Genomic DNA, 14,080 nt, shown 5'->3' with positions numbered 1-14,080 from the left:
AGGCCAGGGGTCACACCTCCTTTCGTCGGCTGCTCCTTGCTTTCCCACGCTGCTGTTTCTTGCCTGGGCCTGGCCTCCTCCGCAGCGGCCGGCTCTGTCCTGGCTTTCGGCCGGACGGTTTACTGCTGCTACAGGCCGCTCTCAGGCACAGAGTGGAGGGCCGCCACTGAGCCAGCCCTGGGCACGGGAGGGTGTCACCTCCACAAAACCATGGAGGTGCGCGTGGTGGGACACGGCGGGGTGTGCCAGGGGCAGGCAGTGGGCCCCAGCCACCGCCATCCCCTCAGGCAGAGACACGCTCTCTCGTCCTTCCGACGCTGACCGTGGCCCTATCCCAGATGCCCCTTCCCTTGCCATTGGCTGTCGTGGGGAGCGCGGCTCTCCGGCGGTTGCGAGGCTGCGGCTTCCTCCCCCCGCGTGAGGCTGGAAACCCCGCCCCCGCCCCGGGCCCCTCTGCGCAGCCACAGTCCGAGTTCGCGGTCGGTTTCTGACGCCGTCCCGCGTGGCCGCTCCGCAGATGTGCTGCTGAAGGAGTCCAAGTGGACCAAGATGTTCTTCGGAGAAGGCCAGGCCTCCCTGTCCTTCGGCCACCTGAACAAGGACGACGAGGGCCTGTACACCCTGAGGATTGTGTCCAGAGGGGGCGTCAGCGAGCACCGGGCCTTCATGTTTGTCCGAGGTGCGTGGCCGCGGGGTGCAGGCGGGAGCACGGGACCCCGGACGAGGGCGGAGCCGGTGTGTGTGTGTGGGGGGGCGGCTCGCTGTGCTCTTGCACACCTCCTGAGGGGGGCGTCGGGGCTCCCGTCTTGGGCATGTCTGACCGTCTGTCCACGACATGAGGAAGCTATCGTTGAGAGCAGGTCATTATCCTAACCTCTGCGTCTCTGTTGATGAACGGGTAGAATGTATAAAGCGACTTCTAAGCCCGAACATGCCCGTGTTGCTAATTCTTGAGGGATTTCAAGAATGAAGAGGGGTCCTGAGTAGGGAAGACTGGGGCGGGGCCCCTCACGCCCCAGCTTGCTTGTGAGGCGAGGCCGTGACGCTAGGACTGCTGTCCCCAGCACCAGCGACCTCGGTGAGCGAGCGTTCGCGGCACCAGCCCGGCCGCCAGCCCCCGCTGGGAGCTTCACGCCCAGAGTCCGTGTGCGCCCGTTTGCGCCTCCTGCCCTCCCCGGGAGCCGCAGGACCCCCACGTTATGGGAAGGAGGACCAAGTCGTGACAGAGCAGGCGGGTTAGACGCTGTGCACGCTCTGTGCCGGGCACACGCACGCGTCACAGCCCCGCTGTAGTGAGCGGACACGGGGACCCGCCACCTGGATGAAATCACGTCTATCCTGCGTACACAGTGCCCGGGGATGTATCTCCACACACGTGTGTCTGTGCACACGCAGAAACACCTACTCGCGCGTGTGTGTGTATAACCTGAAACCCTGACACTGACCTCATAAGCCGGTGCCGTGATTATCTGTCTCCAGTGCAGACGTGGGGCTCAGAGGGCACTTCCCCAGGGTGGGACAGCTGGGGGCCAGCTGTCTGGGCCTGAAGCCGGAGGCTTCTCGTGCACATTCCCAGCCCCGGGCCCTTCTGGGCACCTGTTGGAGCTCCGCCCTGCCTCTACTCCCAGGCCCCCTGCGGTCTCTGGCTTAGGGACCCTCCTCCCCCGGGCCGGCTGAGCCACCCTGAGGATCCCAGAACACTTGGTTCTAGTTGGAGGGCTCAGCTGTCCTGAGCCTGGGGCTGGCCTCCGGCACTCTGACGGCCTGCCCGGCCTTGCTCACGGTTCCCCTCCCCTCCAGGTTCTGGGGCCTGGAACAGCCCCACCAGCATGTCACTGTTTCCAAATCACAACTGTCGGGTCAGAGCATGAAAGAGGGGCTGATCATCAGGGAATATTATAAAAAAAAAAAAAAAAAAGGAATCATAGAAAACAAATCCACTCGCTCTCCTCACCCGCCCGAGACAACGTAAACTTGCTGGGCTGGGGTTTTAGACCCTTTATTGGGCTGGCATTAAAGCGCACTTTCCACTCTCTGTGCTGGCCTTCTGGAAAGATGTTTCGCCCCATAAAAAGGCACTAAGTACCACATAGCTGAGCTCGCCTGGCTTACTCAGCACCCACAGCAGGAAGAAAATAATGCATGTATGAGGGAGTTTCACTGTCCTGATTACTTTTTGAGGATTCTGATATCAAAAGAAAACATTTGGCTCAACATCAAGGAATCCTTAGTTTTTAATATGTTGAGGAAAATCGAACAAGACAGTACACAGTGTTCACAGCCACCCAGGCAGTACAGACTGCAGATAAGAAGTTAACGGTGTGTGTGCCCTTTGGGACCAGCGCTGCTGGCCTTTGGGGCCCCTGTAAGAACGTCTGAAAACCAGATGTACCCGAGGCGTGCTCACTAACGGTCATGAAAGTGCTGTATGGACCCAACGTTTGTTCACTGTTTGTGGAAAAGAAAAAGCTTAAGTCCTCCATCTTGTGAGGACTTGGAAAGACAGAAGCGTCTAAGGTAATAGTTCCCAAGTGTTGAAAAGGCCACCTTCTCAGTTTCATTTCTTTGGTCCGTTTTTGGCGTGACATTATGTGACAACCCTCCCTCCAGAGAAGGGGACCTTCCATTTCAGAATAAATTATGAAAAATCATGGGCTTCAGTATTTTCTAGACGACAGAATGTTTTTGACTTTGAGAACTCATAAATAGGTTTATATTTCTTGTCAACAAGCCATCAGTCAAACAAATAGTCAAGTCATTGAGACGTGAGGAGTAGGTCGAGTGGACTCGAATCGGGGAGATGCAAGTCTGAGTTTGAAGAAGTGGGCAACAGGCTTTCCAGCATTGCAACCATGTGCCTCTTCTCCGTTCCCACCACTGCAGACGCTGACCCGCTGGTCACTGGGGCTCCGGGCGCGCCCATGGACCTGCAGTGCCACGACGCAAACCGCGATTATGTCATCGTGAGTTGGAAGCCGCCCAACACCACCACCGAGAGCCCGGTCATCGGCTATTTCATTGATCGGTGAGTGCCTGCTGCCTTCCTCCGGGGCTGGAGACGCTCCTGAAGCTGAAGCTAAGGTCGGCCCAGACGACGTCTTTGGAGAGTTCTCTAAGCTCAAGTTCATGGCACTGTTCTTGTCATGGGGGATTTGGTGGGATCAGGTCCCTCCCTCTGGTTACTGAGCGGGCATGACTGAGCAGTTGGAACACCGTGGGGTTAGGGTAAGTAGATTTCTGAGTGTCGTAATTATTTGCCTGTTCAACACCCTGTATTCAATCCACCCCCAACTTTTCTAGACACACGAAGCCCCAGTTCTGGGTTCTCTGAAGAGTTTAGTCCTGCTTCTCCCTCTAGAGAAGGAGAAAACAGGCACAGAAACGTAGCTGGAAAGGTCGCCGGCCCGTTTGTACCCAGATCCCTTTCTTCCTCTTCATTAAACTGGGTTTTCTTCTTGCCTCCAAGAAAAAAAAATACTGATATTTCAATGTCTAAAATATTGGAATTTACTTTGGAGCTAATCACTTAACTGTGGACATCAAGTTCCTTTACTGGGTGTGGAGCTCAGGGGCCAGGAAGGAAACCAAGCAGAGCTGGTGAATTTATTGGACACACAATTTAGGCCCCAATTACACACTTCAATCACCAAGAGAAATTACAGTAAAAAGCAATGAATTCAGAAGTAACACAATCGTTCTGGGGAGGAATTTAAGATGTTATATGTATAACACACAGTAAAATAAGATGTTTGTTTTAGAAAAGCCATTTAAGTCTGATTGCTTTTTGGTTGGTTAAGTTCCCTTTTCCGCACCAACAGAGCTACTTGTTTGGGTAAAGCATTCCCTATTGGGTTAGTATTTGGAAATGCTAAGGTCAGATTTGTGGAGTGCATTGGGTAGGGTTTACCTTGAATTAAAACCAAGAAAAACAAAATAGAGTGATTTGCTATTTTCCTGTGATATTTGAACATTTTTTCAGCCATTTGGCAGAAACACTTTCATGGCCCTTCTTAGGGAGGGACCCACGTCCCTCCTCCGTCATTAACAGGGATGAACCCAACAGAACCTTCTGGTCGGAGGACCCCACAGCGGCCACCTTGGGGGTTAGCTGAGGGGCTCCCCTGCCAGACTCAGTTTGGACCGTGTTCTGGCTGTAACAGGTTAGCACCCGTGGGTCACAGAACTTGCATTAAAATTCTGGATCATTAGGAGAAAGAGATTTGGTTCTCTCTCAAACAAATGTACAGCCCTGGCTTGAAATAGCTCCAAAAGATGACTTTTCTGACCTTGCTGTGTTCTCCTGGGGATTTGACGTGGGGTTTTGGTGCTGAAATTTCTCAGCCTGTGAAAAATGCAAGCTACTCTCTGCATGTCCACGTGTCTGGTCAGGACTTCATGTTTTCAAAAGCCATGTGAGGGGCGCCTGGGGGGCTCAGTGGGTTAAGCCGCTGCCTTCGGCTCGGGTCATGATCTCAGGGTCCTGGGATCGAGTCCCGCATCGGGCTCTCTGCTCAGCGGGGAGCCTGCTTCCTCCTCTCTCTCTGCCTGCCTCTCTGCCTACTTGTGATCTCTGTCTGTCAAATAAATAAAATCTTTAAAAAAAAAAAAAGCCATGTGAGATGCTGGAAGGATACATCTCTTCGGCACTGGGACAGACTGAGCCTGCCTTCTGGACAGATTTCAGTGCCCAGGCTCTCATACCGCGGGGCGCGTGTGGGGGACCGGCGCTGAGGGCCCTTTCGTTCCGTGCACTGCGTCGGGCCTGCAGGGGGAGCTTAGGGCACTGCTGATTCTGCTGTGTAAGTTGGAAAAAGGACTGTCAAGGATACATCTCACGTGACTTTTGGAGGAGATTTGGCCTAAATGTGGTTGAAGGCTAGAATGGGTCTTCAGGCTACAAATTATAAGGCTTCTATATAAGGAAATAGATATACTTTACATATCCTAAATGGCTCTGTCTTTTGAAGACTGCTCGTACTGCTGCTTATGTAAATCTAGCGCTGTAGTGCTTTGACTTCTACAATGTCATGTGATTTCCGGTTAGAGCTGGAATACGGGTGTAATGCACACAGACCCGTGTGTATTTATTCGGCTGATGTATTTGTGGCTCTCCCCTCGTTTTTATTTCAAGATGTGAAGTGGGAACTGACAATTGGGTTCAGTGCAATGACGCCCCTGTGAAAATCTGCAAATACCCCGTGACCGGGCTCTTTGAAGGAAGGTCGTACATTTTCCGCGTGAGGGCAGTCAACAGCGCGGGCATCAGCAGGCCTTCCAGAGTGTCCGAGGCGGTGGCTGCCCTTGACCCTATTGACCTCAAGAGGTTACAAGGTAGGTTGTGCAGATTTCAAGCCCCAGAGGTGTCTTGGAATCTTGGGGCCATTTTTATGGGATTTGTTCTTTCTTTTCTACGCTCAGCTGTGCATGAGTTTTAAGAATGTCTTTGAGGACCGAGCATGGTTCGGGGACATTTTACAGTGTCCGTATGTCCGCCGGTGTCGCTTTAGGAGAGGGTGTGGCCAGGCCGGCGTAATCTCCGACACCAACCATGCCGCCTTCCTACTGTTCTTCACTGGGATCCAGTCAGACTGGTTGAGAACTAGAGTTTTCTTGGTCCATCGAAGATGTAATTTCAACACAGTTGATAAGACTCGGAAGGCTTTGAAACTAAGCCACTTTATTTTCGAATGGTAATTTCATGTGACGCAGATGCCCAACAGGGCTTGGACCCTTAAATGCGGTGTGAAGTCAGCCCCTACATTTCCCTTGCCCGCGTGGTCTTTCGAGCCCAGTGCAAAGGTCTGAGAAGCACTGGGTATACAGACTGCTCCAAGTAGCATCTGAGTCCCTCCGAGTTGGGGGTGTGTTGTGGTCATAACGCACATAACACGGGGCGGATTTGGATCTCGCGCCGAGTTAGGGAAGCTGGGGCTTTCTTGATGAAACCTTTGGACGCCAAATTCAGCATCTACTTTTCTCTCTGCAGCGGTCCATTTGGAAGGGGATAAAGAAATCGTCATCTACCAGGATGACCTCGAAGGTGAGTGGCCCTTGAGCACTGCGGCCCCACTGCCCGTGCCCTAGGGAGTCAGGACGGTGGCTAGAGACCAGAGCGATGGACAGCCAGCGCCCAGGGGCTGGGTAGAGCCTGCGTGTCAGCACCGCAGCCGTAGGTCAAGTCTGCAAGCGCGTGGCCTGTAGAAGTTAGAAGACGGGGACGAGCTGGGCGGAGAGCAAGGATAGGATCCAGGGCCCTCCGGGGCGGCTTCACGGCTTCCAGGCCGGTCCTGGGTCCTCTTGGGGCCGTGCAGAGAAGATCAAACGGAACCCGAGTCTTTGTCACTGGCTGAGGCTGGGCCCTTTCTCTCAGCTGCCATGACTAGAGGACTATTTCAGTTTTTCTTTTTAAACAAAAATTTTTATCTTTAGTATTTTAGTCGAAATGGACAGTATTCTTCCTGTCAGTATCCCTGGCCTGAAAATTCACACTTCCCTCATTTATATTGGATTTTCTGAACACTTCTCTTTGCTATTCCTTTCAGAGATAGCCTGGAGGATCGATTTATTAGGGAGGGGAGCCTGGCGTTATTAGTCAGAAATCCAGAGATTTTAAACAGACTTATAATTAGAGTTCGTAGAGGACAACAAACAAGTTACAAATGAAGAAACATGAATTTGGAGCTAGTGCCTCAGGAGATGCACTTTGAAGCTCTCTTTTAAAAAATTGCTGCAATCTAAAAAATATATATATGTGTGTGTACATATATATATTTGTAAATAAAAAAAATAAAACTGCTGCAGTCCCAATGCTCTTTCCCCAAAGAGCTACAGACCTAGGAGTTCATTAGTTGATTTTCATGTTTGCCCCCAGATGGTCTCCAGACATTGGATCTTCTGCACCTATAATGGCTTTTCTCGAGTATCTCCAGAAGAACACCTAAATCCCAGAGGGACACTCCTCAGTGACATTTAAAGTCTTAGTTAAGACCCCCATTTCCAGGTATACTCAGAAGTTGGGGAAGGTGCCCAGTAAATAAACCACAAAAGAAAAATAATCCAGGAAAGGTTGACTTGCTATGACTTCTAAATAAAGGATTGAAGTGTAGCTATTGGAAAGTGTAAAGTCTGGCTCCTGCTTGCAGAGGAAGCCATGTACCCTGTGCAGACCCACGTGCATGAATGTGCATTTTCGACACGAGAGCAGGAAGGGGAGTTCTGTTCATCACCTCCAGCAGGCCCATGGGATCGGGGTGGAGGGAACCACCCGAGGTCTCCTACGGGCGCGTATAGACATTCAAACAAAACTATCTTCCAGGAGGAGGCAAAATCTGCATTATGTAAAGGTGAGAGCGGGAACCATGCCCTTCTGGGGAGCAGAGCTCTCTCTCCATGTACAGACAGGGATGCGCTGGGGTAAATCCCAGCTACAAAGTGCCAAAGCCAGAGCTAACGCATCGTAACACACTTAGCTGTCTGATCGATAGAATGGAAGTTTGGTTTCCCAGACGCAGTAGATCTTTCTAGCCAGGACAGACTCACTGATGCCATTTGCCATCTTTCTCCTTACATTTCTTTTCCCTGAGAAGGCAGCTTTTCTGGCTGCCTGGGACCTGTAACTTCATTTTGTTTGATTCCTTCTCAAACTCGGCTGTATCCTTTTCATTTGTGGGTAACATTCCTGGGGCTCAGCCTGTAGCTGGTCATTCGAGGCAGAGGCAGGGACCCTCAGCTGGAAGGCTGTCTGGCTGTGACACTGAGCCTCCCAGGGCTCCCGCTCTCTGGGAAGGCTCTGTACGCCGCAAAGGGGTGGTCCCCACCATCTGATGCAGACCTGGGGACTAGGGTAAGCTCTGTGACCTGCTTTAGGGTCTGCGAAGTTCATGAGTTTACTTTACTCACTTTAAACAACAAATGCTTTCTCTAATTAAAAAAAAAAAAAAGTCCTTAGAGAAAAGGGATTTCCAGATGCTTTCAAGCAACCCATTTCTGTGTTCAGGCACCTGTTGTTAGGAATTTCTTCCCATCACTCGCCTTTTTTCTTTGTGGAGGCCCATCTGCTTCTTTTTGTGTTAGAAAAGGACTGGTAAATGCTGTTCATTTTAAGGAAGAGGAACACTCCTTTGTTGGCTAGAAAACAAATCACCCCTCTGCTATTTTATTTACTTATTTTTGCTCACTTTTTCCAACCAGTTTAATCTTTATGTCCTCCTCAAGGGTTTTAATTACCGTCAGGGCTCTTCTCTGAACATCATCCGACTCTCGCAGCCGTTCTTGCGTTGGTCCCTTGAGAAATGCGCACTCTGCTGTGGGGCTGGCCAGAGCAGGCTTCTGCAGTGCTCGGCCAGCCCCGTTTCCCTCTGCTAGTTAGTTCCACGTCCGGGTGTCCGGGGCTGGGGGCAGGCAGAGGCAGCCGTGTAGAAGGTACAGCGCGCTTTCTCCTGAGCTCTGTCATCCTGGGCAGCCTGAACATTCCCAAGACAGTTTGTGTTTTTGTGACTCAGAGAAAAATCTCCTGGCAGCCTGGGTGGGCAGGACAAAAGGCAGGATCTGCAACGGGGGGATGGAGGCCTGGGTCCCTGTCCTGCTCTGGGTCCCTGTCCTGCCCCTCCACAACCCGGGGATCCCAGGGAAAGCTTGCGGCTTTCTGAGCTCCATCTTCACCCCATATGGATGTGGCTTGAGAGAGCGGGGTCCAGAGAGGTCCAGAGATTCCCGAAGCAGAGTCTCGGGCAGCACCCGTCACTCAGAGGCACCAGGTCCACGGGGAGCGTCTCCCAGGTGACATATTTGGAGCTGCCTCTCATGGTGGCTTCCTTCCTTCCTTCCTTCCTTCTTCTTCTTCTTCTCCTTCCTCTTTCCTTCCGATTTATTTATATGCATGAGGGGAGGGGCAGAGGAAGGAGAGAACCTTGAGCAGACGCCAGGCCGAGCACGGAGCACGACCTGGGGCTCAATCTCATGACCCTGAGATTACGACCCGAGCCCAAACCAACAGCTGGACGCTCACCCGACTGTCCCCCTGCAGGGCACCCTCTCTGCTTTCATTTGCTTGTCTGTCCGCCTTCTCCTCTCTGTTGGGGGGTGAGTAGCGGAGATCAGCTTGTGTCCCTGGCCTCTCCTTGCCCCCTGGGGCCCTCTGAGTCCTCGCCTCTTCTGTCCGTGGTTGGGGTCATCTGTGCGTCTCCAGGCCTCCTGCTGCTGCGCGGCCCAGGGCAATCCTGACAGGCTCCAGGCTTCGAGTCCCTGAGTCCAACCGGGGGCTCCCTGCTGACAAAAGCTGACTCTTCCTCCTTCCCTAGCGCAAATGAAAGGCTTCTTATTCTCGTGCTCTCGGCCTGGAATCCGGGCTGGGTCTGGAGACAGCAAGTTGCTCAGATCTGGAAGGCAGCTTTGCACTCAGGCGCCTGTTCTCACTGCCCTTGCTACCCGCCTAGCTTCCCTCGGGTCCCCGGATCTGCTTCTCAAGCCCTCCGGCACCTTGGAAGGAAATCAGATTCAGCCCTGGGGACTCACCATGCATCGTCCTAGAACAATTTCCTGCCTCTCCTCTCTCGCATCTCTGTAGGTGTGGACACAGCCCTTGGGGCCAGTGCAGGCCTGTTGGGTGTCCGGAGGCCCCGCCCCACCAGCCCTCACTGGCATTTCCCTGGAGACAGTCTGACTCCTTGTTTGAAACCTGACCCGCTTGCCAGAACGCTCCTAGATTAGGCCACGCTGGGTTTCCGTGCCTGTGGGACCTGTGAAACGGGTTATGCTCTGTAACGGGACTCCTGGGAAATAAAACCAGGCTTGTTTGTGTTGTCTCCATGGGCTTGTTCAATGCTGTGCCCGCGGCACAGTCCTCAGGGAGCAGCTGGATATTGAGAAGGGCTGAGATGTCCTAGGGACGTTCAAACCTTTTTAATCATGTGCTAATCTAATTGGAAGCTCGTAATATTTTGTATTGCAATGACAGGGACTGTGGGTCTGGAAAAACTCCACCTCGTAGGAAAAGCTCTCCTCTCCAAACGTGACGCCCCTGACCCCTTAAGTCATATTAAAACACGATGCGCACCATGAGACAAGTAGAGCAGACCCCTCTGCTTGCACATGCTCCCTCCTAGTTATTTGCAAAGGGCTGATGGCTGTCACTCAAGAATTTCAAACGTATAGGTGGAGGTTACTGTGCTTGGGAACGTGGCACAGATCCACCTAGGGAGGGAGCAACGTGTGCTCTGGAGGCTGACCCACGGCTGCAACGCTGGGAGGGCGTATGAGGAGCGTAACCGGAGAGGCCGGCGGAGGAAGGATTATCTCATTCCACAAGGCTCTGAAATGCAGGACACAGACCGCTCGAACCTTCTCTGCACAGAGTCCCAGCTCAGCAGGAGCTCCAGTCCTGGTCAAATGCCCTGTTTTTCTGGGTGAACCTTCTTCCTCCCCTTCCAGCTGAAACTCTGGAAGATTTTGGGATCAGATTCTTTTTTTTTTTTTTTTTTTAATGGTCTGGCTCATGTTAGCAACAAAAGTAATGAGGTGATCTTCATCAGTGCATTCTACTTGGCTGGGAACAACAGTTGGCTCTAGATCCCAAAATAGAAGTGAGGCAAAGGACAGCTCGGCCGTGCCTGTCCCTAGCGCCTGGAAGCACACCCAAGGGGCGACGCTCCCACGACGGGCCCCAGCGAATGGGGTGACCTGGGCTTCATCCAGTGCTAACCGAGTTTGTCTCTCCTGCAGGCGATGTTCAGATCCCAGGGCCTCCCACCAACGTGCACGCCTCAGAAATCAGCAGAACATATGTCGTCCTCAGCTGGGACCCACCTGCTCCCCGTGGCAAGGAGCCGCTGATGTATTTCATCGAGAAGGTATTCTGCGGTCGCGTGTCCTGACACAGCAGCTCTCTGGGGAATTTCACGCTGTGCTACTCCGTGGGTTTTAGAGAGGAGCAACCCTGAGGTCAGTCACCGCAGACTCGACCGCTGTTCCTTACTGGGGACCTGAGGGCACGGTGAGCCCCGGCCCTGCATATGAGCATCGGGGGATAAGGTCCGGGTCCTGGCTTTGCAGCCTTCGTGGGAACAAGTGGGTCACTTCATGTCTCCGGCTCTGGCGCCCCTACCAGGATGGGGCTCGCTAAGTTCTTTCCTGCGGACACGTTCTAGCTCGCAGATTTGGAGGACCCCGTGAGACCCGGGGAGCAGGGCAGATGGCTGTAATAAGCCATGTGGCCACGTGGTGGCGGTGCTGCACAGGCTTCGCTCCGGAGGCTGCGGCCATCGCATGGGTGGTTTGAGGACGAGCCGGACCCCTGGATAGAGGCACACACGCGCGTGCACACAGGCACAGGCACACACGCGCGTGCACACGCCCAGGCAGCGAGAGCACAGTGATGTCCGCACTGCGCGCTCGGGCTCCGCTGCTTCAGTCCGTCCTGTTGCTCCAGGCCCGGGACCCCGTCCTCCCTGCAGACCCGCCGGGGCTCCTCCGGCTCGGCCACGGGCTGCCCGCCGTGGGGAGTCACGGACCACGCGTGCGGCTGGAGGAGGGGAAGCGGCGGGCGCGGCCCCGGGGTGCTTGGCGGTCCCAGCAGGCAGCGAGCCGCGGGCGAGCCCGGGCGAGCCCGGAACGGAGCCGCGGAGTGGGGGGGGCCGGTGCCGGCCGGTTCGGCCGCGTCTCGCTGTGTCACAGTCCGCTCCCGGGTCCGTCCACCGCAGCCCGAACAGGGCGCTCTTTGGGTGCCGTAGGTCCTCCCAGGGCCCAGAAGGAGCCCAGGCGCTTCCCTCCATCTCCGCCTCGCGCGGGGCCGGGGTGAGCGGGTGGGACCTGCCGCGCAGCGTGGACGCCCTGAAGTCCTGGCGCATCCCGGAGCGGGTGGTCCGCCCGGCAGCCCCCGCTGTGAGCCCCGCCCCGTAAGGCCCCGTGCGGGGTCGCTGGACGTTCTGTGTCCCCGCGGGGCTCCGGACGCCTCCCCGCCTGCTGTCTGCCAGCCGAGGCCGGGGGTCATCGCCCGGAGAGTTCTGCTTGCGGCCGGGTCGGCGGTGCGTCGCACCTGCGGTTGGAGGTGTCCCCGCGTGGGTCCCCGCCGGCCCGGACCTGCGCCCCGTCCTCCCGCCTGCGCGTCTCATCAGCAGCTCCTGACCCCACTGTGCCCCCCGCGCCTCGCTGGGGCTGCTGGAAGCCCGACAGGAAGCCCCTGAGAGTCCCCCGCTGCCTCCCCGCCCGCCACCCTCCGCGTGAGGCTCCCCTTCCCCGATGGGCCCAGCGGCGTGTCCCCCCGACGGAGAGCTCGGGGCCTCCTGGGTCAGCTCCGAGAGCCTGGCTCGCTTCTGCTGCAACGGCAGAACGCTGCAAGCGCCGCCCTGACTTGGAGAAGCGGGGTCGTTTGGGGCGACTTCCCAGTCCTGGCGGCAGTCCCCTGGGCCGCGGGCACCTGCTGTCACTGCTCAGGGTCCCTCGCGGAGGGGTTAGGTCCCGCGGGGAAGAGGGGAGCGAAGCATGGCACGGAGGCTTTCCCAGTAATTATCAGTGATGCAACCCGGATGAGGAAAATTAACGCTGCAGCAAAGGTGCAGAGACGTTTGGGGAATAAAACGAGAGTCACCCATACTTCCGTGGTTTGCAGTGGTCATCACACATTTTTTCCCGACACTCAAAAGCGACTTTTTTCCTCGCGTGGCTGCTGAAACTTGCTTGCACACACAGGACTTTTGTAAGATTTAAGTCCAGTTAGTTAACATGGAATGTATTACTGGTTTCAGAGGGCAGGTCTGTGGGTCCTGAGCCATCCCAGTGTCCATCACCCAGTGAGCCCGCCCCGCCACACCCCTCCCCTTCACAACCGGGGATACACATACTTGTGGTCTTTTTCTCTATCGTCTTTTATATACGTGATATGTCATAGGTACAGTTTCTCTCCTGGGTGACCTTTAGCTTCATGCTGTACTTGCCCTCATCCGGTGGGACCTTTTCCAGCTAACCCCAGCCACTGCGTCTTCAAGCACAGGAAGGAATCATGACGTGTCCTGTGCTAGTACAGCCCGTTACACAGATTGCTGTTACCTGATTACTACAACGATAGCTGCAAAATAGTGAACGTTTTATTCTATGTATTTATTAGTATTTCAAAACAACTATTCATTTATTTCAGTGGGAGGAGCGCTGGGGGAGGGGCGAACCTCCAGCATCTCCACACCCAGCACAGAGCCTGACACAAGCCCCGAGATCATGGCCTGAGCTGAAATTGAGGGTCAGAGGCTTAAGTGACGGGGCCACCCAGGTGCCCCTAAAATAGTGAAAATTTTAAATTGAAATGAGACCAGCTGAGTATGATGGGATTTTTATTAATACCCCAAATTATCCTTAATCCCTTATAGTTCATTCTACTTTACTAAAACTGCAACCTATGGATTAATTCCCCTAAGTTTTTTTAGTTTATTTGTTGTCATGTAAATTTTTTACTGGTAAGTGTTTCCAGCTTTGGGTAATTTTTCATCTGCTTTTCCAAACTGGTTTCCTTTTTCATAAAATTCAGAGAAGAGTTATTGATGGCCGGGGATGGGCTTCACTGCCCGGACATCCCTGGAGATTAATTTGGCCAGCTAGAGCAGAACAGGCCTTCGGCACACCTTTGGGGAGCTCTAGCTTCCTCTTGTAAATCCTGTGTCCCTTTGCAGTCCGTGGTTGGGAGTGGGACCTGGCAGAGGGTCAACGCGCAGACGGCCGTCAGGTCCCCTCGGTACGCCGTGTTTGACCTCGCTGATGGGAAGCAGTATGTGTTCCGGGTTTTGTCAGCCAATAAGCATGGCCTGAGCGACCCATCGGAGATCACCGTGCCCATCCAGGCTCAGGATATGATTGGTGAGTACGGCCGTGCTGGTAAGCGGCCAAGGCTTGGGACAGGCCCTGAGTAAGGGACACCAGATGCCCTTCTGTTGTGTTGAAAATGACAGCTAATGTTGCATATGAGCCAAAATGCCTTGAGGTCTCAGTTGACAAGGGATGGATGTCTCTCTGCTGTGTTGATGGCTACTCAGCATTTCTCCAAAGTTCCATCTTATTCTTATGGAACTAACAAATGGGTTAGAAATCTTTTTCGGCA

General features: G+C 54.2%; 1 protein-coding gene across 2 annotated transcripts in view; it reads left to right on the top strand.

Moving 5' to 3' along the window:
* The window catches only part of MYOM2 (myomesin 2), a 124,827-nt gene that overhangs the window by 71,863 nt on the left and 38,884 nt on the right, over positions 1 to 14,080 (top strand). For both annotated transcript variants that reach the window (XM_082715278.1, XM_082715277.1), the window contains exons 10-15: positions 518 to 679; positions 2,884 to 3,025; positions 5,132 to 5,331; positions 5,987 to 6,040; positions 10,720 to 10,847; positions 13,656 to 13,839. In XM_082715278.1, coding sequence (XP_082571404.1) covers positions 518 to 679; positions 2,884 to 3,025; positions 5,132 to 5,331; positions 5,987 to 6,040; positions 10,720 to 10,847; positions 13,656 to 13,839 — 870 coding nt within the window. The remainder of the gene's footprint in view (positions 1 to 517; positions 680 to 2,883; positions 3,026 to 5,131; positions 5,332 to 5,986; positions 6,041 to 10,719; positions 10,848 to 13,655; positions 13,840 to 14,080) is intronic.

The sequence above is a fragment of the Mustela nivalis genome (genome assembly GCF_964662115.1).
Source record: "Mustela nivalis genome assembly, chromosome: 20".
Classification (NCBI taxonomy): Eukaryota; Metazoa; Chordata; class Mammalia; order Carnivora; family Mustelidae; genus Mustela; species Mustela nivalis.
The sequence above is the reverse complement of the archived record's forward strand: the minus strand, read 5'-3'. Positions and strand labels throughout refer to the sequence as shown.